The following is a 23,962-nucleotide window of genomic DNA, read 5'->3' as shown; positions in this document are numbered from 1 at the left end:
CTGCGAGGAAGACAGCTGTGCTTTAGATCACACACCTTTACTTGTCCCCAGTTCATGTTCTCACCAGGAAACTCAGGCAGCACATGAAAGGCTGGCAGGGTTGTCTGTGGTGTAGATCTCTGTCCTTTTGTGGCTGCTAGGGCCCGTCTCTCTGGGAAACAACAGTGGAGCAGTTAGCAGATTAAGCAACCATAAACAACAGAAGAGCCACACAGGTTCCAAGGGGGAAAAAACCATGGCCTCCATAAAGGAAACAATTGTAGAAGGCTGTCCCAAAAGTGTCCGGAGACCCCCTCAGGGGTTCTTATAACATTCACATCTTCCGAGAGTCCTCCAGCGTCACCCTGATGTCGTCATGTCTTGGCCTTGCTGCATTTCTCTTCTGTGGCAGCTTAAGTGTGTGTGGGCTAGATGCTGGGGTAGATAGAGGTTTCCAGACTTGGTCTGTGAGTAGGTGAGGGCTGGGCAATGAGCTGAGGAATCCGAAGCTTGTGTCCTGTGTAGCAGGTGAGTGAACTAGAATCCAGAGCTGGGAGTAGCTGAGCTGAATTCTGAGGGATGATGTTGTACTGGCTGGTTTTGTGTCAACTTGACCCAAGCTGGAGTCATCAGAGCAGAAGGAGCCTCAGTTGAGGAAATGCCTCCATGAGATCCAACTACAGGCATTTTCTTTTTTTATTATTTATTTATTTTTTATTGAAAAAAAAAATTTCCGCCTCCTCCTAGCCTCCCATTTCCCTCCCTCTCCTCTCACTCTTCTCTCCCTCCCCCCTCCTCTCCCCCTCCCTCTCCAGTCTGAAGAGCAGTCAGGGTTCCCTGCCCTATGGAAAGTCCAAGGTCCTCCCCTCTCCATCTAGGTCTAGGAAGGTGAGGATCCAAACTGGCTAGGCTCCCACAAAGCCAGAACATGAAGTAGGATCAAAACCCAGTGCCATTGTCCTTGGCTTCTCATCAGCCCTCATTGTCCGCCATGTTCAGAGAGTCCGGTTTTATCCCATGCTTTTTCAGTCTCAGTCCAGCTGGCCTTGGTGAGCTCCCAATATATCAGCCCCACTGTCTCGGTGGGTGGGTGCACCCCTCACGGTCCTGACTTCCTTACTCATGTTCTCCCTCCTTCTGCTCCTCATTGGGACCTTGGGAGCTCATTCCGGTGCTCCAATGTGGGTCTCTGTCTCTATCTCCATCCATCGCCAGATGAAGGTTCTATGGTGATATGCAAGATATTCATCAGTATGGCTATAGGATAGGGTCATTTCAGGTTCCCTATCTTCAGCTGCCCAAGGAACTAACTGGGGACATCGCCCTGGGCACCTGGGAGCCCCTCTAGGTTCAAGTCTCTTGCCAACCCTTAATTAAGATATATGCTTCCCTGCTCCCATATCCATCCTTCCTTTATCCCAACCATCCCATTTCCCCAAGTTCGCCCCCCCCATCCTCCCCTTCTCACTTTTCTCTCCCCATCTCCACTTACCCCCATCCCACCCTACCCCCAAGATCCCAATTTTTTGCCCGGCAATCTTGTCTACTTCCCATAACCAGGAGGATAACTATATGTTTTTCTTTGGGTTCACCTTCTTATTTAGCTTCTTTAGGATCACAAATTATAGGCTCAATGTCCTTTATTTATGGCTAGAAACCAATTATGAGTGAGTACGTCCCATGTTCATCTTTTTGGGTCTGGGTCACCTCACTCAGGATAGTGTTTTCTATTTCCATCCATTTGCATGCAAAATTCAAGATGTCATTGTTTTTTTTGTTTTTTTGTTTTTTACCGCTGAGTAGTACTCTAATGTGTATATATTCCACACTTTCTTCATCCATTCTTCCATTGAGGGACATCTAGGTTGTTTACAGGTTCTGGCTATTACAAATAATGCTGCTATGAACATAGTTGAACAAATGCTTTTGTCATATGATAGGGCATCTCTTGAGTATATTCCCAAGAGTGGTATCGCTGGGTCCTGGGGTAGGTTGATCCCGAATTTCCTGAGAAACCGCCACACTGATTTCCAAAGTGGTTGCACAAGTTTGCATTCCCACCAGCAATGGATGAGGGTACCCCTTCCTCCACAACCTCTCCAGCAAAGGTGTTTTTTATTTTAGCCATTACAGGCATTTTCTTAATTAGTGATTAATGAAAGGAGGGCCCAGCCCGTGGTGGGTAGGGCCATCTTTGGGCTGCTGGTCCTGGGTTCTATAAGAAGGTGGGCTGAGCAAGCCAGGGGTAGCAAGTCAGTAAGCAGCACCCCTTCATAGCCTCTGCATCAGCTCCTGCCTCCAGGTTTTTGTCCTATTTGAGTTCCTGTCCTGACTTCCTTCAGTGATGAACAGCATTGTGGAAGTGTAAGCCAAATAAAGCCTTTCCTCCCCAACTTGCTTTTTGGTCACGGTGTTTCATTGCAGCAACAGAAACCCTAACCAAGACAGCCATTTCCCAGCAAAAGCTTCACTCAGACAAAGTGTAGTCCTGATATTTCTCAAAGTCTCCTCTGACGAATGGATCCTATTCACTTTTATTTGTTTATAACTGTCTAATAAAACACAGGCTTGTTGGGAACAGACAGGCTGCCTATTTGATATAAAGATCTTCAGGCCTTATTTATGACGTTTCCTTGTGTAGTTTCTTTGTGCATTTATTGCCTGTCTTGTCAGCTACATATACACCCCTTTGACACCTGCTTCCCCAAGAGCCATAAAACCCAAAGAAAAAAGGAAAGTTTCCTAACTCATATTTTGGGCACCTATTTAAGAATTAACTTCTGTCCCCATCAAAGGCAAAGTGAATGATGCTGTGGGTAGCACACCGAGGCAAAGAGGAATGAGAGAAGCTCATAACCTTTCTTTGTCTTTTGTAAGGATTTATCAGAGGATCCCCCTCACTTCATCCTGGAAGGGGCAAGCAGATTTGATATCCAGCAAGGAAGAGCGGGTAAGAACGCCACAGCTTCCATGCCAGCCTTTCAACGTGGTCTTCACATGGGAAATTATAGTCTTAAGCCAAGTTCATAGACACCTAGCCAACCAGCAGCCTGTAATCTGCCCACTAGAGTTTCCACTAACTGGAGAAAGGCCCCTCCGAGGGTCTCTTTGTGATTGCTGCTCTGAGCACAGCACCTGGAGAAGGTCAAGGCTACACATCCATCAAGGGAAAGCATAGAAAACGCCTGCATGGATCAGAGAGACCCCTGCATAGAAAGGGGCAGGACAAACATTAGCAAAGAAAAATACAGGTGCATTTTCTGCGATTATATAAAGTACAATTGCTGACTCTGTTTAGTGGTTAAAAAGATTGCTGGATGTCAGCCCTGGGCAACTATAAGAAAAGGATTCAGGGAGCAAGCGGAATTGTCAAAGCTTAGCTGGGCCTTCCCTGGCCTTCCTTACCAGACCTACCCACTCTGTCCCCCAATACCTACATCACCAACACTGGATCCTCTCCTCCATCTTGCTTGGAACTGGCTCGGTAAATCCTTTTCCCAATTTTCCTCCCTCAGGGGGCAAAACTTCAGCATAGGTTGGATCTCCTTAGAGCCAACCCCCAAAATCTTAACTGTTCTAAACTTTGAACTCAAGAAGAAAATTACATACCTTATCTCCCTCGACAGGTCACAGTCTAAACACAGGTGTGAAAACTAGGCCTTAAGCTTAAGTCTGAGTATATGAGAGAGATGTGAAGCATAAAGGAATTCATATTTAAATTTCGGTCTCATTCTGACAATAATTGATTATGTAGGTGAAAATAGTCTGATTTTAAAATAATTTGAAAATGTTCTGGTCTCAAAGATTTCCAACGGATACTCACTCTATTTGTAGGAAGATTTGCTAACTCTGGTATCTGCAACCTGTAGAATTCAGGGGGTGGGATTTCCCAGCACAACCAGTTTCCGTTATGACTTTATCCCCTACCAGGAGACTGCTGGTTCCTGGCAGCACTGGGCTCCCTGACCCAGAACCCGCAATGTCTGCAGAAGATCCTGATGGACCAAAGCTACTCACACCAGTATGCTGGGATCTTCCGGTTCCGGGTATGTGCACAAATCTGTTCCTTCATTGATGGGGGACTCTTGTGAGTCATGGCCTGGAAGCCTGAGCTGGAAGTGACATCTATATGTCAGTTAACCCTTTTTCCTCCTAAACAGGGTTCTGCCTTTCATTTATGGCCCAGTCACACATAGAGAAGATGTGTGTGGGGGGGGGATGTTTGCGTGGAAACAGAAATGGATTGACTATGATGTTAAGGAGTCATTTGGCATATTTTGAGGGGTACATGAGAAGTGAAAGAACCACTGACCTAGAACCCTAAAGGTAACGACCACTAAGTTCTCGCCTCTTATCCCTGCACCATGGGGTGGTATTAGTGGCAGGAGCATTATAGGGGTTGCAGCATCTGGGAGGATGTGTTCTGCCTCGTTATTCATTTTTCTTCTCTCAAATACCTTGGTAATCCTTGCGCATTTCTCTTCCATGGGAATTTTAAAATAATTTTGTCTAATTAAACAGAAAAGCCACTGTGATGTAGAATGGAACAGCGTGCAATTTATGTATTAATTTGGAAAAATTACATTTTTATTGTTTTAATTATTCCTTTCCAGAAACACGGTATATCTTTCTATTTATTCAGAACTGATTTTACGACTGCCCATAAAATGTTACAGTTGCGTTTTCACATTGGTGCTGTACTCTTCTTGGTAAATTTATTCTCAAGTATTTTACAACTGTATAGCCACTGCGAAGTTCTTTTGGCTCTCCTTCCCCACTTTCCAAGTAGATGTTGAGGAAAAAAGACAAAAACAGCCACCGATTCCATAGTAAACTCTCTGGCGACCTTACCGAATTCTCTCTCTAGTTCTCCTTTATTTTTCTGTGGTTAAATCTGGATTATTTTGGTTACTTGATGATATGATCTTCAAGCTGCTGGAGCTGATTCTCCTCTTTTAATGCCCTTAGTTGTTACTTTGTCCTCTTGTCTTATCACACCCTTTGACTCAGAGTGACAAGAGTCAGCTCTGTCCTCCTCTGGATTTTAGTAAGGGACTTTCCTGATGCCACCAACTTCAGTTTGCTAAGAGTTTCATTAGAACGTCCGCGCCTACGTTATATCTGAAGGCTTTTCTGCGCTGTGTTATTTTCTAGTCATGGTTGAGGTATACTAGCTTTGGAAAGAGAACTGCTACACCCTTGGCTGTTTGAAATAATTTGAGTAATGTTTGCTAATCAAACATTCAGCAAAGCAGACAAAAAGGAAAGTAAAACAGACAGTAGTTACATTACCTCACTCCACCTCTTTTTAAAATTTGACTTCTTTAAAATAACATATTGCTTGTATAAAGGCAGTAATGAACAACCTAACCACAGAAGCCCAGTAGATGAGCCTTCTACATCATAACCCCCAAAATAGCCACAGGGCTAATCAAAATTATAATGCAGAATAAACAGAAAAAAGGGCAAATTTTATAATGTCTAAGAAAAATCTACCAATGTGTCCCAGAAATGGATCCAGGTCTAAGCGACCATCTCGGCACATGGCAGCTGTTACACAAAGCAGAGCTATTCCCATCCGGAGTCAGCACCGTCTTCTTCCTGTGTTTAACTGTCTGAGGTCATCACCTCAGCAACCCTGGGAATTATCCCCTAACGATCACATTACCACTAAGTGACATAATAAAAAATAAAATGGCAAAAAAATAATATGACTTCTTTAACTCTTCTAGTGTAGACAGTAACTATTAGTTGGTTTGCATCGCTTGTTTCTCTTGGAGCTATTTCTTTTTTTTTGTTTTTTTTTTTTGTTTTTGAGACTTACAACATTTCTCCCCTTTTCTTTTCTCCCTCCAGCCCTTCCATATATCCCTCCTTCCTTTCTGTCAAATTCATGTCATCGTTTTTATTAATTGTTACCATATGCCTATATGTATGTGTATATGTATACATATGTACCTAAACATAACCTGCTCCATCCAATTAACGTTACTCGCATGTATGAGAACCAGCTTTCAGGTTACTAGAAGGCCCCATGCAAGCTTCCAAAAGAGGGAGGCCACCAACAATCCTACCTAGCTATGTTGCCTAGGAACCATAACAAGGACCATAGCGCAACAACCCTGACGGTGCAGCAGTGGTACACAAATCTTGGTGGTAACCACCGGTTCTCTAATTGTACTGAAACCCTTGCAACAAGAGGGAAAACATTTCTGGTACTGGGAACCTTGAGAATAATCTATGCTAAAAAAGTCACTTCTCGTGAAAGAGAACCTACAACCACTACTTTACTAAATCAGCACAATCCCTGACAACACTCTAGAAGTTTGTTCTTATACCTACAGATAACTGGAGTTACTTACTAATGTTTATGCTTTACCAGAAAGAGTGTTTCCCAAAATAATGTCTTAAAGCTGCTCCTGAGATTCTCTGATAGCTCATTTAATATCTTGTTATCTGTGAGCCAGCAAGATATTTCAGCAGGCTTCGGCCAACCAAGCCCGATGATCTATGTTCAAGACCCAGGATCTATGTGGTAGAAGGAGAAAACCAGTTCCATCAAGTAGTCCTCTGACCTTCACGTACACCACATCAGGCACACAGACACAACCTCTTAAGTCTTTGTTTTTGACTTAGTTATTGGTCTCACTTTCATTGTTATGGGTGATTTTTTTTTGTAAGAAAGATTCAACAATCATTTTTCGACAGTCTCTTCCACCCTCATATCTTCTTACCTTGAGATTTTGTTCTATTTAACTTTATCAGATAGAAGTAATTTCTTGCATAATTTTCTGAAACTACTTGAGAATTTACCCACTCTCACTGAAGACCATCTTGGTTTGTTCTGGGATATCCTGCCATGTTCCTTTACCTCAAAATTCCCATTGTCCCACTGTCTTAGTATCTTCATTGATGTAGAAAAGTCCAGTGTCAGCCAACATTACATGTAGCATGTGCTGTCAAACTTCAAGTCTCTATGTAGCTATCTCTCCTTGGAGTGCAGAAACTTCTCTAGAGCACATTCAGATGTGCACCATGTAAAAATTACTCTTGGAGGCTGGAGCAATGACTCAGCTGTTGATAGCACATCCTGCTCTTACAGAGGACTTGAGTTCAGGTCCTAGCATCCACACTGCTTCTACTGCCCACAACTCTAGCTCCTGAGGAACTGATACCATTTTCTGGCCTCTGTGGACACCTACACACACACACGCACACACACACACACACACACTCATATGCACGCATACACATATATACATGTAAGTAATTTTTTAAATATAAATTAAAATAAATATTCTTGGGCTAGGGAGATGGCTCAGTCATGGCAGCAATGCACACACATTGACATACATACACGCATGCACATATACACCAATGCATATAATAAAATGCATACGTATTCTTTCCAGAAGGTGAATGAGACATTCAGTCTTTAGACTAACCTCCTTCTGTTGCGAGTTTTCATTACCTCATTGCTGGTTCTCTTTTTTAAATCCTGTTTTTCACTTCCCAAAGTCCAACCAGGCAGATACTTATGACAGACTCCCTGGTGATGTTGATACTTTGATAAGTGATCCAAAGACCACACCAAGGGGCACCAGGGAACATCTGAAACTGAGCATAGGCTCACCATAGGATTGCTAGCATTGCTGGACCATGCCTTAGGTGGTTAGGATAACCAGAGACCCAGCAGAGCACACGCTGTCCTTCTATATAACAAAGAAAGCCAACCAATTACCCCAGTACCTTTGGTTGATGGGATCGATGGCTCTGCACTTAGCCTGAGTCTGATGCTGTGGGTTCAAGAAAAGAAAAAGCTGACTCCTACCAGTTGTCCTTTGACCTCCACACACATGCTGTGGTATGCACATGCACACACACACACGCACACACACATTCACACACTCAGGCACACACACATGCACACACTCATACACATGCACACACTCCCCCCACACACACACACTCACATTCATGCACACACACATGCACGCATGCACACACACACACTCACACACATGCTCACATGCACACATGCAAGTGCACACACATATACATATGCACGCACAAACAAAACTCCCCAGTATCAGCTATATTGCTGGTTTCTGTAGGTCTCTTTCTACCACTCTGAACTTGGACTCTACTTCTAGAAAACACACAGTGCCCAGGCACATCAGATGCTTTGCCCAGAAAAATTCTTATTTCCCTGTCAGGCACATAACATTGGCAAAATGGCACCTATGTGGTTTTTGAAGGGTTTAAACACTCTCCATATGCCTGTCCTCTTCCCCCAAGAAATAGGACATGGCCATATTTCTGACTATCAATCAGTCAGCTTCCTTTATATTTTGTCTTTATATATTTATCTTTATGTACAAAGCTTATTTAAATACATATAATAATAACGAAGACTCATCATGTTTTACATAGTTATATACACATATGCTCTAAGTGTGTGTGTGTGTGTGTGTGTGTGTGTGTGTGTGTGTGTGTGTGTGTGTGTGTATTCTTGATCTCTAGCAACAGCAGTCTTATCTGGTGTTCTCCTTGCATAGGGAAAGCATGTTTGGTCAGTCTTACTAGTGAGAGAAGAATGAGATGAAGTGATTTCTAAGACAAAACTGGTTATAACAGTCTCCTTGTCCCAGGGCCCTCTCGTTTGTCATGACACCATCCTGGTTGCTGAATAAAGAAGTCATACGATTCCATAAATCACAGCGGCTCAGAACCACTCTGTCCCTCTCGCTGTCTCACCTGCTCTCAGGTTTATCTTCCCAAGTAGTTCTTTCATCTTCCCATCGCTTGACAGGCTGGAGATGGAGTCAGGGTTAAGTAAGTGTCTTGCCTAATAACTGTTATTACATAGCAAGAGATAAAGCCAAAATTCAGTTCTACCAACTGGACGTTATCCTCTGTCTGTTTACCCAACTGAGGCCAAAGTTTGAATGGCCTTCTTGCCTACCCTCTGGGGACTGGGACTAGCGTTCCTGGATGGCTCTCAGTAGCATCCCTGTTTGCTGAACTTCCCTGCCTACGTTTATCCAGCTGTGTCCAAGCCGGCTCGAGTGCCCTGGCTCATGAATGACCATGAAAGCATCTTTACCCCGTTTGCACTGACATCCCGGTCTCGACTCCACCTCTGCTCTGATAGTGTGTCCTCAGGTGGGTGTGACAGTCCTGGGATATCCAGCTGTGGAGACGGTGGCTTGGATGAGAGCTCACATCCACCCCACGTTAGCAAGCCCGGCTGGAGGAGACTCACCTCCATCCAGTTCAGCCCTAAACCCGAGGTCCTGCTGCTCCATCCAGCCCAGTGGAAACCAACAAAGGAACTTAAAAGGCTACCTTTGGGATGAATGTGCCTCATTTCCCAATGTCCCTGAGTGAACCATTCGGAGTTGAATGCTAAAGATGAAAGCAGTCTGCTTTGGAGAGGAACATCTGGCTCGTTTGTACTCTTAGCAGTAAGAGCGCCAGCCAGTTTCATTTCTCTATTATAACAGCAAGGCCAGTGTGACATGAGGACAGAAGGGCCAGAGTCAGGCTGTCACTGCTCAGTCCTGAGCCAGCCGCATCCTTCTGCCTCGAGGCGTTTGCCCGTTCCGTCTTCATCACTTGAGGTGCATTTTCAATATGCCTGCCATGCTTTCCTCCCTGAGCCCTCGGCTCCAGGTCAGCTGTCCTGCCCTGCCACAGCCCTGCACCTGCCGTTCTTCTCGTTAATATATGCTTCCCCTGCTGCCCTGTGTGCGCAAGAAAGATCAGGACACTCCTGTGTCTGTTTGAAGCTCACAAAAGATTTGTCAAAATAAGGCTATAGTTAATTGCAAAGCCGAAGTAGACCCCCACACATCCTTCTTCCCTGCCTGGATTTCTCTGAACCAACTGCCTTGTTTTCATGATTGGTACCTCCTTTATTCCTCTTGCCATTGAAGAGGACATGCATGTGCTCCTTGGGTTGTGTGCTATCGCTCTGGTTTGAGTTTGTTATTGGGTCATGGAAATCAAGTTCCAAAAAATGTTTTGGCTTAGGTCAGCAAGTTACAGAAACTTCCCGCTGCCCTGGCAATACTAAGACATAGCCTTCTCTTTCTTCCAGTTCTGGCAGTGTGGCCAGTGGATGGAAGTAGTGGTTGATGACCGATTGCCTGTCATAGACAAGAACTTCCTCTTTGTGCGTCCTCGCAGAGGCAACCAGGAATTTTGGCCCTGCCTGATGGAGAAAGCCTATGCCAAGTAAGTATGAGTGAGCCTCTCCGCCTGGTTTCTGTGCAGGCTCTGCTGGCCCAGTGTCTTGCCCTCACAGATGCCTCCTGCCAGCCGGCCCTGCAGTTCACAGTATCTGTTCTGAAAGCAAGCAATGTCCTGGGTGAGGTGAAATCACACTTTCGATCCAGCAATGGGAAACTGAGGCAGGTGGATCTTTGTAACCAGCTTAATTGACCTAGTGAGGACCAGGGATGCCAAGGCTACATAATAAGACTTTGTCTCAAAACAAATCAATACTGTCCATTTGAGCATCAGGGCCCTTGTCGCCCAGGGAAACAATCTCTAAATTCAAGGTTTTGGTACTGGGGCCATCAGAAGGGACCTACAGACATGTAGCGAGGTGTGGACTGGACCTCTGGACTCATGTAAGGTTAATAATTAGACTCTAGATGAAATATAGTTGTCCTTCGTATCTGAAGGAGAGTGGCTCAAGGATCCTCCCGTAGATATTAGAAACCATGAATTTGAAGTTCCTTATATGAAATGAAATAGTATTTACATATAAACTACACACATCCTGTATGCTCTAAATCATCTACATATATATATATATATATATATATATTACAATATACTTCCTATTATGATATAAATCCTATGCAAATAGTCGTTAGAGTATATTATTTAGGAAACAAAGACAAGGGATATTTGCACATGCTCATTACTGACTACATTTGTTTCCAACAACTTTCATTCCACGGCTGGTTTCATAGTGGGTGCAAAGATTACAGACTCAAAGGACTGGGCTAGCTATCATCCTGAGCACACTCTGATGTGGTAAAGATAAAGAAATGGTCCTAACTCCCTTGGCCTATAGAGAGTCAGACTGAGGTTTCTGGAAGGCATGACATTTGAGCAAGGAAGGATGGAAGGATGGGAGGATGGAAGGATGGGAAGATGGGTAGGATGGAAGGACGGAAGGACGAAGGATGGAAGGACAGAAGGATGAAGGATGGAAGGACAGAAGGACGAAGGATGGAAGGACAGAAGGATGGGTAGGATGGAAGGACAGAAGGATGGGTAGGATGGAAGGACAGAAGGATGGGTAGGATGGAAGGACGGAAGGACGAAGGATGGAAGGACAGAAGGATGGGTATGACTCTACAGAGGGGAGAGGCAGTGAGAGGCAGACAGATGAAAGCTTGGGTGAAACACTTCAAACTGTGGTCCAGGAACTGAGAGGGTCCTGTGTGGCTCCTATGAGATCTCATTTGTATGGGGGAATGGTAGTCGAGCCAGACTTTCTCCTTCTCTTGTGGTCCACACAGGATGTTCAGGGACCAGCTTGTGGTCCTGACAAATTCAGAACTTGTATGCACCCCACCTTACTTGTTTTCCTTGGGCTTTAAGGATTACTTCTTCAACAGATGCCCACTGAACATTTTACCATATGCCAGGCACTGTGTTTGGCACTGCCTCAGGCCCTTGAGCAGTCTGGCTCGAGTGAATATGTATAATGACATGCTCATACACACACACACACATCTCTATAGAACAAGGCACTGTTCTAAAGACTCTTAGAATGCCTGAGAGAGGTCCAGGCTTTCTACAACCAAAAAAAGAAAGAAAATGCAAATTTTTAAAAGTCAGACAGCACCCCTCTGTGCTCTCAGACTATAAAAATCAAAGCTAGGTAAGGCCAAGTGACTGCCGGGAATGTAGGAAACAGCCTTAATGGACACGCCCTGAAACAGCCTTCCAAGGGCCACTTGAACTCTTAGATTTCTCATAAGTATGTGTCACACCTCCTGAGGACTCTCCTAGAGGGGCTCTAAGAGGACCGGTCTGGGCTATTCCCAATGGCACTGTGGATGGGGTGTGAGATACCCATGCCAGGATGCACAGGAACCATGGGGTAGGTGTACTCATGGACAGCCACACAGTGGTCGGAAGCCACAAATGCAATCTAGGCCCAGGCTGATCCTTGGAGGGTGGGCTCTGAACAAATGGGGCAGGAAACATGGAGCAGTAAAATATGGAGCCGCTTGTGGGCATGGACGTTACAGTCACTGTAGCATGCATTTTACAGAACACAGAAGGAAGAAACGTTGCATGCATCCTGAAATGGTTGGCAGGAGGAAGAAACCCGGTGGCCTATCTGACTCCCTGTCTCAGCTCCCCTGCCATCCCCTCAGGATAGTCTACCTTCTTGCTCCTCATAGCAGACCTGGCCTTGTGACCTTGCTCTTTTCCTCTCCTTTGGGCTTCAGTCTGCTCCTCTGACCCTATCTCCTGCTCCGAATAAGGTTCCCATTGCAGAGAGAATGACAGTCTAACTGGCCAGGCTTACATTAGGTCCCCATTGACCTTCTCAACCATGGCCAGGGCTCAGCGGCCATAGAGCCCTGTGATTAAGAGCTGTGGGTGAGACTGTTTCCCCTAGAAGGATGCATGGGCAAAGACATAGAGAACAACACTTCAGAGGGGGAAGAGGAAGCCAGTGCTCACAGGAAAAAGGACATGACATGGTCCACATCCCTGGGGAGAAAGGGAACAGGAGAAAGGGACATAGGGCTGGAAGGCTCCTTCCTCACACACGAATAACGTGAGCATCCAAGCTACCACAAGACAACAGATGCAAGCAGTTGAGTCCCTTGGCCACCTGCCTGGGAGGGGCTCCATGTAGCCGGGTGCCAGCCTGGCTGGACTCACAATCTAGATTAAGAGGTTCCTCCAGGCCCGTCTGTGAGAATTCTTTCTTTGTTTCTTTTTCTCTTTGAGAGGCAATATGTGGAAAAACTAAAGTTGTTTCTCGCTTCTTTCGTTGGGAAGAGCTGTGCACTCACACTGGAGAAAGAAGTCGAGATAACAGGCAGAGCTGTTGAACCAGAGCGGGCGTTCTGGGAGGTTAATTCACTCCTAAGCTACTTACACAAACATTGCCATTATCTTTCCTGGCTAGATCCCACCCTTATCACTTCTGGGCCTCATTTTTTCCCCTTATGTAAAAAGAGGGAGCCCAGGAGAATTAGAAAGCTTGAGGATGGAAATGATGACTTTGACCCCATTTTGTTAACAGCTGACCTAAAGAAATCATTCAGCATGAGAAGAAAAGGGAGACTAGGCCCAAATCCGACATACTCCCGCCTAAAGAAATCTAGCTGGGGATAAAACGTTTTGGACGATTAAAACTCGTTAAAAGCTTTGCCCCCATTCACCCACCCACCTGGAGAGGAGAGTTGCAGGATGCAGAAGTGAATGCTGAGCTAGGGTGCTCAGAAAGGCCTCTGTGGACAGGGAGCATTTTCTCCTGGGAGGGAGGAGAAGACTAAGGGTAAGAGGGGAGCACATCACTTGCCCAAGATCACAGAGTGGTCAAGACCAAGCTGGGACCAAGAGATGTCCCCCCAGTTTCTTTCTGCCAGTTTTTGATGCTGTTGGTTCTACAGAAGGAAATGTTGTGTTGGATCCACCCACACAAACATGGAGAGCATAGCTATCCATGGCGGGGGCCGCTCTCCCTCTGAGGGCATAGACACAGACCACCACCCATACAAACATGGAGAGCATAGCTATCCATGGCGGGGGCCGCTCTCCCTCTGAGGGCATAGACATAGCCCAGTGGACAGGTGGACTCCCAATTCCCACGTATCACTGTGCTGGGGAGTCCTGAAGTAAATTAATCAGATCGGTCAAGTGTCAGGCAGAGCAATCTGTATTTGGAGATTGAAGAGATGGGGACAAGATCTGGCAGGCCGCGCGTCAGCCGTGGCTGTGTCTCTGTGGGTCAGAACTGCAGCATCCCAGCTCCTGCTGTCAGGCTCAGTTTAGACATCTGGATTCTTCTGTTCTGTCACAGAATGGAGATAGTCATTTTCTCAAGACGAGGCTCAAACAGAGGGATAAGGACAGGCTCACCCAGAATTCCTGGGTTCAGGTAACAAGGCATAATGACAGATGTGATGGGCAGTGTTCTCTCTCTCTCTCTCTCTCTCTCTCTCTCTCTCTCTCTCTCTCTCTCTCTTCTCTCTCTCTCCCCAAAACCATTTCCTGTCAGCAGCTAGGGCTAAGAATAGTTACCATGTTCCTGAAGTCTCAGCAGGATCTGTAAGCCTGCATCTATAAAGAAGAGACCCAACTCAACTCCTTGTCAAAACATCCAACTGCTACTGGGACAGTAGCACCAAGGACAGACACTAAGTTGAGAGAAGGTTCCGGAAGACATGACGGGGAGTGCTGACAGTGGCAGCTTGGACAGGGAGCTCTTCCATTGTGTGTGGTACCTCTGTGGTGACAGCAGACTATCGTGGGTGACAGACTTGAGATGAAGGCCAGAGCCACTGAGATGGGGAACATCAGGGAAGAGAGCTCAAAACCCCCAGCTGCTTCCCTGGAGCAGCCACATTCATGGGTCCTGCTGAGAGCCGGGAGGGAGCCTTGGTACAGGCATGAGGACTGGGGCAGCGAAGCACTAATAGACTTTGCAATGCTCCTTCTTAACTTTGCCGTCCTTGGTAAATAGCAAGAGTCAAGTCGTCAGACCTGAGTGGGCATAACCGTGATCAAAGGGAACCTGTGTCACTGACTGAGCAAACACCATGGAGATAAAGAATTTAAAGTCAATCAGAACCTGGGGTCACAGGGAGGCCAGGGAGGGGATAAGATCAGCACTCATTTTAAACAATGTGGGTAAATGTCACATGAGTGTCCCTGTCGACTCGCCCTTTTGGTCTGTGGATCCTTAGGTTTATGTAACAAGAGGTTTTTCTAAGCAACCCACGGCAGGTGTGCCTGGGACACAGTGGCTGTTTAACACGTTTGCTGGAATTCTATGTGGATCTAGGAGGAGAGCTACCAAGGCAGAAATAGGATGAGAGAGGAGTGTTTGGGGGGCCCACTCTGATCCAGTCCATCCCGCTGTGTCTAGCGGAAATCCCAAGAACAAAACGGAGAGGGGTCATCTCCAAGACCAAATGCCTTGTTACCAGCAGCGGTGAGAGTGGACCCACGCCCAGACTCCCGTCTGATTTTATAGAAGCAGAGGAAACAAAGAGTCGTGGCAGGAGCTCTGGCCATCGCCCGTGGAAGGCTCTGCATCAGCTTACCCGTAGGGTACAGATGCACAGGGATCTGGCAGGGATGGAGGGGACCGCAGCTCCTGCATTCAGGAAACAGTCCACAGGCCTCTATCTTCTATCTTTCGTGTCTTGCCATGGCTATTGTTTAACAACCCACAGTTCACCCCACTGAGAGGCCCTGACTTTATGGCTCCAGTTTTAGCAAGCCCATTGTGACTGGTTCAGTACCCCCTTTCCCAGAGATCGCAGGCTTACCCCAACACTCTTGTCCACCCTTTCTAGGTCTACCGTGCTCCAATGCAGGGGTTCTCACACATGGGTTGTAACCCGTTGGGGGGATATCAAACAGTCCTTTCATGGGGAGTCACATATCAGATATTCTGCATATCATATATTTACATAACAATTCATAACAGTAGCAAAGTTACAGTTATGAAGTAGCAATGAAAATACTTTTATGGTTGGAGGTCAGCACAATGTAAGGAACTATATTTTAAGGGGTCATAGATATAGGAAGGTGGAGAGCCACTGCTCTACTGGCTCTGGGAGCCTCTCCAATTTGATTTCCTCTCCCTGAAATACCCTTGGCACTTCCTTTACCCACATGAACCTTAACCCAGAGTCAGTCAGTCAGGCCCGGGGTCAGTCTGTCTTCCATCTCCCGTGGTTACTTATTTTTTTTTCCTGTAGGAAATAGAGACCCAACTAGGTCAAAGAGTTTGATTCGTGATCATTGGCAATCCTTTCTAAAGCGATTATGTCTTGATGCCAAGCACTGGTGTGGAGGACAGACTGATCTGGAGCACGGAGGAGACACACAGATCACCGTGCCTCACAATGCTGGCCATGGCCAGAGAGGCTCTCTCTCTGCTGCCCACATTCACTTAACTCAGTGAGACATTTGTAAATGTCCTCTCCTCGAACAGGCAAAGGCAGCCTGAGAAAGCTCAGTCTCCTTCCAGGCATTGAAAGCTTGCGAGGGGAGCCAAGGATGGTACCTCGATAATGTGTGATGGGGTCCTGAAGCGGGCTCGGAGATGCTAAGTCAAATCCTGCCAGCGCACAGCCAGGGGGTGATAAACAGGGTTCAAACACTGGAGTCTGAAGCAAAATCAGGAAGGAAGCAAAGCTGAGACAATGAGACCAGGAATTTCTGAGGTGCAGGAGCGTAAGGAGCAGGCCAAAGGCTGCAGGGTGGGAGAGATCTGAGGGTATGTATGCCCACCTCTTCCTATGCCACCTTCACTAAAGTCTCTCTCCCTCCTAATTTCCAGGGGCATGGGTGGCATTAGAAACAAGAGCTCTGGGTCAGGGAGAACAAAGGCTGCTCCTTGCCAGTCTGTACTTGGGGGTGTCCTTTGAGGGTGGGGGTGAGGTCTTGTTCTTCTTCAAGCGTACACCTAGGATGACCCTGCACATGTTGGTGCTGTGCTTACTGTGTCTTCTGACGGAGGAGGCAGCAACACAGATTGTCATCAAAATAACATTCCATGTTTTCTAGGGTCTGGCTCACCCCAGTCTTCCCTCCTCCTGGGGCCACAGCGTGTGTGGCCCACAATGGATAGAGAAGCCCCTCATCTAGGGGCCATGCTCAGGGTTGAGGTACCATCTCCTGCTTCAGGGCTAACCTGACCTCCCCCTCCCAGGCTGCTTGGCTCCTATTCCCAGATCCACTACGGTTACCTTCCTGATGCCCTGGTGGACCTCACAGGAGGCGTGGTCACCATCGTCAACCTGCACTCCTCCCCTTCCAACCTCCTGATGGCAGTGAAGACTGCAGTCAAGGCAGGCTCAATGGTGGCCTGCGCCACCCCGAAGGGGGTGAGTAGATGGTGGCTTCCTTGGTACCCAAGAAGTTTTTCTTCAGCTGGGAGTGTCCATCCAGAGTCCTTAAGTAGGGAGGAGACAGGGATTCCAAAATCCTATCAGAGGAGAGGAAATGAGCTCAGAGAGATTAAGTGAGGTTTCAGAGTCACATGGTGAGGGGGTGCTGTGCATAATTGTAATGGAGTTGACCCCCCAAATCCTAACATACTGCTTCCTTATGGCCAAGAGCAGCATGTGGGCCAGGGTGACCAGAAGTCTTTTGAGGTGTCGGAAAAAGTTACTATAGCTATGTGTATCTCCCTTGTGTGTTCTTTATATTTACAAAAAGCCCAAGTTCTCACGAGCCAGGGGGGTAGCAGCTCTCGTAGCTTGCATGACCTCCAACTTATCTGAGTCTATTCCAAGATGTCTGACTCCCTGTCTACATGACACTTCCTGTTCTCTCAAACACTAGCTAAGTCACACTGTTCCTTCCGGGTGTGGGGGTGTTGACATGTGTTATGCTATGTCTTGCTCATGACAAATGGTAAGAGGAGCAAGCAGCCCATGTCCCCAGAACCCCATGAGTTTCATAGTTAGTAGGGTAGGTAGTTTCCGGGCATGAAACATTGGGAACTCCCAACCAGTAGTCTCCACACTCACACTCCTATGAAGGGTTTACACACACACACACACACACGCACACTTCCTGCTGAGGGTGGTGGGTACCTCACTAGCTAAGTTGCTGCCTGAATGTATTTTTCTGTTTCCCCAAAGCACTCTGTCTATTCTTGTGCAGTTGACGGATGAGTCCGAGGTGTTGGAGAATGGACTGGTGAGCCAGCATGCCTACACAGTGACAGGAGCTGAGCAGGTGAGGCTAAACTACCAACCTGGCGTCTGTCCTCTGAGGTCCTCGAAGCAAGAGTCAGGGTCAGATGACTGCAGAAAGCCCAAGAGCTGACAGGAGTATTTCTATCTCTCAGCTTACCCTAACTTTCTCCTCCGGCAATCTCAATCCCTTCTCCAAAGTTATGGTGCTTCTGGTCCTTCTCCACCAAGACCCTTTTCCCCTAAGTCTTTGCTCTCTGTGAAGTGATCACAGAGATGGGTATCTAGTTAGATAGGGGATTTACTCCAAAAGGAGGTACGATGAATCACCCAGTTGACTCTGTGGAACACTTTACCCTGAAACTCAGGTCATTTGTGATGTACTAACCAAACAAAGCCCTCTAAACTACAAGCGTTCAAACAAGATAGCATTTACTTCTCTCTCGGGTAAATGGGCAATCCTAGGTCAGTGGGTTGTCTTAATCATTGTTCTATTGCTGTGAAGAGACATCATGACCGAGGCAACTCTTAGGAAACATTTAACTGGGGATGGCTTCCAGTTTTAGAGGGTTAGACCATAATCGCCATGGTGGGAAGCAGACAGGCAGGGTGCTAGAGCGGTAGCTGAGAGCTCTACATCCTGATCCACAGGTAGGAGTGTGTGTGTGTGTGTGTGTGTGTGTGTGTGAGAGAGAGAGAGAGAGAGAGAGAGAGACAGAGAGACAGAGAGACACACAGACACACACAGAAAGAGAGAGAGAGGGGCTGGAGAGATGGCTCAGTGGTTAAGAGCATTGCCTGTGCTTCCAAAGGTCCTGAGTTCAATTCCCAGCAACCACATGGTGGCTCACAACCATCTGTAAGGAGGTCTGGCGCCCTCTTCTGGCCTTCAGGCATACAGACAGAATATTGTATACATAATAAATAAATAAACAAATAAATAAATATTTAAAAAAAAAGAAAGAGAGAGAGAACACCTGGGCCTGGGGTAGGCTTTTGTAATTTCAAAGCCCACCCCCAGTTGCACACTCCCTCCAACAAGGCCATATCTCCTAATCCTTCCCAAATGAATTCACTAACTGGGGACCAGCCGTTCAAATACATGAGCCTGTAGGGGCTATTCTCCTTGAAACCACCACAGTGGGTAACTCTGACATCCAGAGCATGGGATCCTATCTCTAAGTTCAAGATACATGGTGCCCTTGTCTTCTAGCTTGGGGAAAGAGAGAGGTCAGGGACCACCCTTTGCTCCCCATAGTGGACAAGAAAGAGAAAAGAGATCCACCCACCCGCCCCCACAGTCCATTAGCCTGCATTTAATCCCCCAGCCATACAGCGACCCAAAGGAGGCTGGGAAGTGCACTTTGTGGCCGTGCCTTTCTATTCAAGTGCAACTTGACTCCACGAGAAAGAGGGCGGTCTATAGAACTGACTGCAAATGAACAAAAATGTGTGTGGCTTCTGGATAAAGTACGATCCATCTAGAAAACGCTCTGGAAGTCCAGCTTCCTCCATTCTGAAATGAAGAAGCTGAGAGCGGACAGGAGAGGGCTCTGTCTGAGAGTCACAGAGACGGCTAGCTTTGGCCTAGCTGCCTGGCGCCTGGCCTCCCCAGTTCGCATCTGCAGTCACCAACCCGCTGTACAAGGACTCCTCAAGGGTTTCCTTCAGCACTCTCTGTCACTGTATGTCCCACTCCTCTAGAAGTCAAACACGGCTTCTGTCACCGAAGAGACAGACTTCCAAACTCCAGGGAAGATCTCTCATAGGTGCCAGTAAACTAAGGAATGCAGAGTGCCAAGTACCCTTGGGAGCCTTCTCAAACTCCTCTGTGCCAATCCGTCTCTCTCATCCACCAGCTTCAAGCCAGTTACCCCACTGTTTTGAGTCCAGCATGTGGGACCTCATGCTGTCCCTTGCCGACCTCCAAAATGGTAAATCAGCATCAATATACTTGAAGACAGTAGGCATCTAATAAATGCTTGTCGCGTGGATGAATGCAATTGCATGCACGAATGAACACACTTGCCCTTGGCCTGGAGAAGATGACATCACTATTCCCCCATTACAGAATAGAGTGAGCAGCCTAGAAGGCATTTTCATGAGCAAGGTCATGGTGGCTGCAGACTCCAGTTGTCAGGGCTGTTCGCCAGACCCTCTATTCGACTCTCCCAACCTCTTCCACGATTTGTCGGTATAGACAGTCAATACCCTCATCACACTGGCCATGTGTAGAGACTCCATTTCCCACAGCCCTACACTCCCAGCTGTGAACAAGTCTCAGGGTTGCAAGTAGATTTTATCTCACGTGGCCGTGGTAACTAAGCTGTCTGGGTTTCTATGTTGGCAAGATTCTGATATGGCTTACAGAATTGGAGAAAAAGAGCTGTCATGAGTCAGTGGTTATCTGTGGTGAGCATGGAATGAGCATGGTCTGAACCGAGCGCCTGACCTGGGATGGCAGGCGAGAAAGTTAGATGGCGTGGATAACTCTGCCCTGCTTTTCTGAGCAGATGCCACATCACAGAATATACCTTCAGGTATATGTCCTGATGGATACGTCTGGAGAATGCTTCTCCCCATCTCTGCCTCTCTCGGATGCAGTGTGTATTCACAGTTTAAAGGCTTCTTGCTTTTCATCAACCAAACCACCTTTTCTGGAGTCGAGCTATTAATAGTCAATGGAACTAGCATTCATTCAAGGAAATACATCTAAGAAGCTGCTGTTTAGGACAGATATCCTGGGTTACCACTTGTCCAGTGACACCTTTGCTGAAAAGCCTGGCCAAGGTCAAAAGGACGGTTGGGAGCGGTAAAGCCATGAGCCACTCCGTTCTCATCCATATCCATGGTCTTAGCTTTGACTGTGACCTCTGCGCCCCTGGCCACAACCCACGTAGCTACCAACTGGGCACGGTAATAAAGAACACAGGGGCTCAGGGATATGACTTTGCTAGAGACTCCCTCCCCCTCCAGAGGGTTGAGGCTATAACTCTGAGCCATGAGCGCTAAGATTAAACCAGCCTGTAAATGTAGTATGCTTTTTAATCTGCTCATCCTCCCTCCAGGCAGGACATAGACAGGAAGATAAATGAAATTGGCATTTTTTTATTATGCACCTAGCTCTGCTGGCAACTCCCCTGGGCCTAGGGGTGAGTGTTTATCTGCATGCCTCATTTAGCCCTCCTCTCAGCCCTTCTGAATCACTGGCTACTTCTCCTCCCTAGGCCCAACTGAGCCCCTGACTCCACCGGGCACCAAAAGGAGCACTCGTTAGGTTCTGTGGCAAACAAGGTGACCCTGCCTTGTGGGTACCAGCGGATGCTGGCAGCTGAGGGGAGGCTCAGGGTAGGTCAGAGAGGATGAGAGCCTGGGCTTGTGCCAGAAGCCTCTGCCCTCTGGAGGAACTGCAAACTTCATAGTGCATGCTGGTAAGAGACAGGGCAGACCTGGAAAGAGACAAAAAAAAAAAAAAGACCTTTCCCAAGCCACGATCCAGGCTCTGCACCATGCTGTTCTTCAGAGCCTGCCTGTGAGTGATCATGATGGCCTGAGCAAGGCAACTCAAGGGTTATATCCGAGGCCAAGCTCACAGCCACATCAAGGAGTCTTTATTCATCTTTAATTCCAAAATTTAGAGCCAGACCTCAGAGACCCACAGCAGCTAGGATTGGAATTCTCCCCTCTGCCTGCCGCTTGCTTGTTCAGTAGTCTTGGGAAAGTTTACTTACCTCTCTGATTCTGTTATTTCCTCCGCAAGAAGGGATTGTAGAAATGCCCACCCCAGAGAATTGGGGTCTCGGCACAGTTTCTCCTTGTCTAGTGATAGGCTATTGAGTTTCTCTCTGCCGTAAAGTCGGTGGGCAGCTGCCTCCTTTCCTGGGCCTTCCATCTCTGTAGACAGCATTAGCAAGGATCAATAGCCCAGCTACAGCTCAGTCATGCTTCAGTCCCCCTCTCCAGGCTGAGGGCTCTGGGTTCCCGGAAGTGTGGGCTAGATTGTTTGTTGCTATCACTTCCGCAGCCCCTACCCTCTAACACAACAGCACAAGGGAAGCCCTGCATGTCGGATGTAGGTGTAAAGATGAAGGAAGATTCAGGCTATAAGAGACCACCTTCTCATAGACTGGGGTGTCTGGTCAGGGTCAAGATGGGGAATGAGGAAGGCTAGCCTTGGCTATCCCAGCTCCAAGGATATCCTTGTCTTGTTCACATCTCTTCACTCACAAGACTGTACTGTAGCCCTGGTAAGCTGCTGGGTGTAAGGTGGGATGGATTTGAGTTCTGGGAGGGGGATTCGAAGCAGCAGGGGACCACAAAGCTCTTTTCCCTACAGCTGAATGAATTAGCCTCTGCTAGGTGTCTGCAGTTAAACCTGACTTCACCCAGCTCCGAGAGACAGCACCCAACATGATGGAGCTACCTGTGCACCTGCTGGGGGCTGAGTGCAAAACCAGGATCATTTTCATCCCCATCCCCCCCCTCCCCTGCTTCTCTCTCCCTCTCTCATTCCAGCTCCATGCAGGCAGCAAGAGAGACATTGATTTTTTTTTCTTCTTTTCATTTTTCTCCTGGCTGCAGCCAAATGAGGTCAGAAGTTAAATTAGTCCTGGGAGGTAAAAGAAAAAAGAAGAAAAGGAGCTGCATTCATACTTCAGCTCTCTGCTGACTTTTGCCAGAGATCCCTAACTGTTGATTTTTCTGTTCTTCCTTACAGATTCGGTACCAGAAGGGCTGGGAAGAAATCATCCGCCTTTGGAATCCCTGGGGCAACACGGAATGGAAGGGGCGCTGGAGAGATGGGTATGAGTGATGGAAACACGGGCAGGGGCGGATTCTTCACTGAACATCTGGGCAGGGGCCGGTCAGCCCTCTGCAGTCTTCACTGCAGGCCTGGCCAGTTCATCACTGGTTATGGCTGTGGGTGTTCTCGGGAACCATTTCCCAGGCGTCTATTAGACACCTGTCATGTGCGCATGACAAGCTGTGCACTGGGCTAGACAGGTGCCGTGATACATGCTCAAATAGGAAGGCCCAACGGCTGTCTCTCAAAAGATCTCACAATTAGCTAAGAGAAATAAGCAACTTCAAAAGATCTCACATACCCAAGGTTAGCCAAGAGGGTAAAGAGGCAGGACGGGAGCCATGTTTCCCCCTCGGGAAAAGACGAGTAAAGAATAAAAGCATCCTTCCTGGAGGGCTTCTTTGGATTCAGATGCCAACGATGCCACAAGATCAGAGTGGAGGAGTCCCCATGCCAGGTAGAGCTGAGGAGCTGAGACTATCCTCTGAGTGATCTCTTTACTGAGCAGACGCAGATGCTCGCCCCTGATGCTTGACTCATGATGGGGATTGCTGAGTAGCTACGTCCCCAACACCCTGATGAGCATCTGGGTACTCAGAAACTTCATCCAGGTGCTGGAATGGTTATTCTCAGCTGCCATAGCCTGACCTCTGGCACCCTGCTGCCTGTCATGAACAATTCAATATCCAGTCTCCACATATGAGAGAGAACATTCAATATTTGTCTTTCTTTTGGCCCTCTCACTGTTTTCTCTTCCTCCCACCTCAGTCCCCAGTGCTTTGGTGACTGAAAGGGAGGCGAAAGGACCGAGGAGCAGCAATACTTTATTTGCTTCTCTTGGTGGCCAGTGGGGATGAGTCTGCCGCATTCCGCTCAGGATCTGTGCAGACCTGTAACAGGCATCACAGCCGGGTGGCTGCAGCTTCATTGCCAGTCAGGGATGGAAGCGCGATCAGAAAGGAAATGCAGTGTGTCAGGGAAACAGAACAGGACCCAACAAGTAGTGAAAATCAATAGGGCAGATTTTCACAACAGTTCCGGAAGCCCCGTGCAAACAGCCAGTGTTGCTTCACAAGCTGCCCACACCCGAGTTGGACTCCCCGGGCCAAGCTGAGACAAGACTCCTTGATTCACTGTGGGGGCCAGAGCCGGTGTGTCCCTGGCCTCGTGGGTGGGCACTTAGCAAATAGTGTGAGATAAATGTGTGATAGAGGGGAGGAAGGGGAGGAAAAAGAAAAGAAAGGGAAGGAAG

At 47.4% G+C, this 23,962-nt stretch overlaps 1 protein-coding gene across 1 annotated transcript in view; it reads left to right on the top strand.

Moving 5' to 3' along the window:
• The window catches only part of LOC142839413 (calpain-13-like), a 71,408-nt gene that overhangs the window by 11,452 nt on the left and 35,994 nt on the right, over positions 1–23,962 (top strand). The window contains exons 2-7 of the mRNA XM_075955530.1: positions 2,857–2,929; positions 3,910–4,025; positions 10,082–10,218; positions 16,916–17,090; positions 17,875–17,949; positions 22,624–22,709. Of these exons, the coding sequence (XP_075811645.1) occupies positions 2,857–2,929; positions 3,910–4,025; positions 10,082–10,218; positions 16,916–17,090; positions 17,875–17,949; positions 22,624–22,709 (662 nt within the window). The remainder of the gene's footprint in view (positions 1–2,856; positions 2,930–3,909; positions 4,026–10,081; positions 10,219–16,915; positions 17,091–17,874; positions 17,950–22,623; positions 22,710–23,962) is intronic.

Source organism: Microtus pennsylvanicus, chromosome 21 (genome assembly GCF_037038515.1).
Source record: "Microtus pennsylvanicus isolate mMicPen1 chromosome 21, mMicPen1.hap1, whole genome shotgun sequence".
NCBI classification, from domain to species: domain Eukaryota; kingdom Metazoa; phylum Chordata; class Mammalia; order Rodentia; family Cricetidae; genus Microtus; species Microtus pennsylvanicus.
The sequence above is the reverse complement of the archived record's forward strand: the minus strand, read 5'-3'. Positions and strand labels throughout refer to the sequence as shown.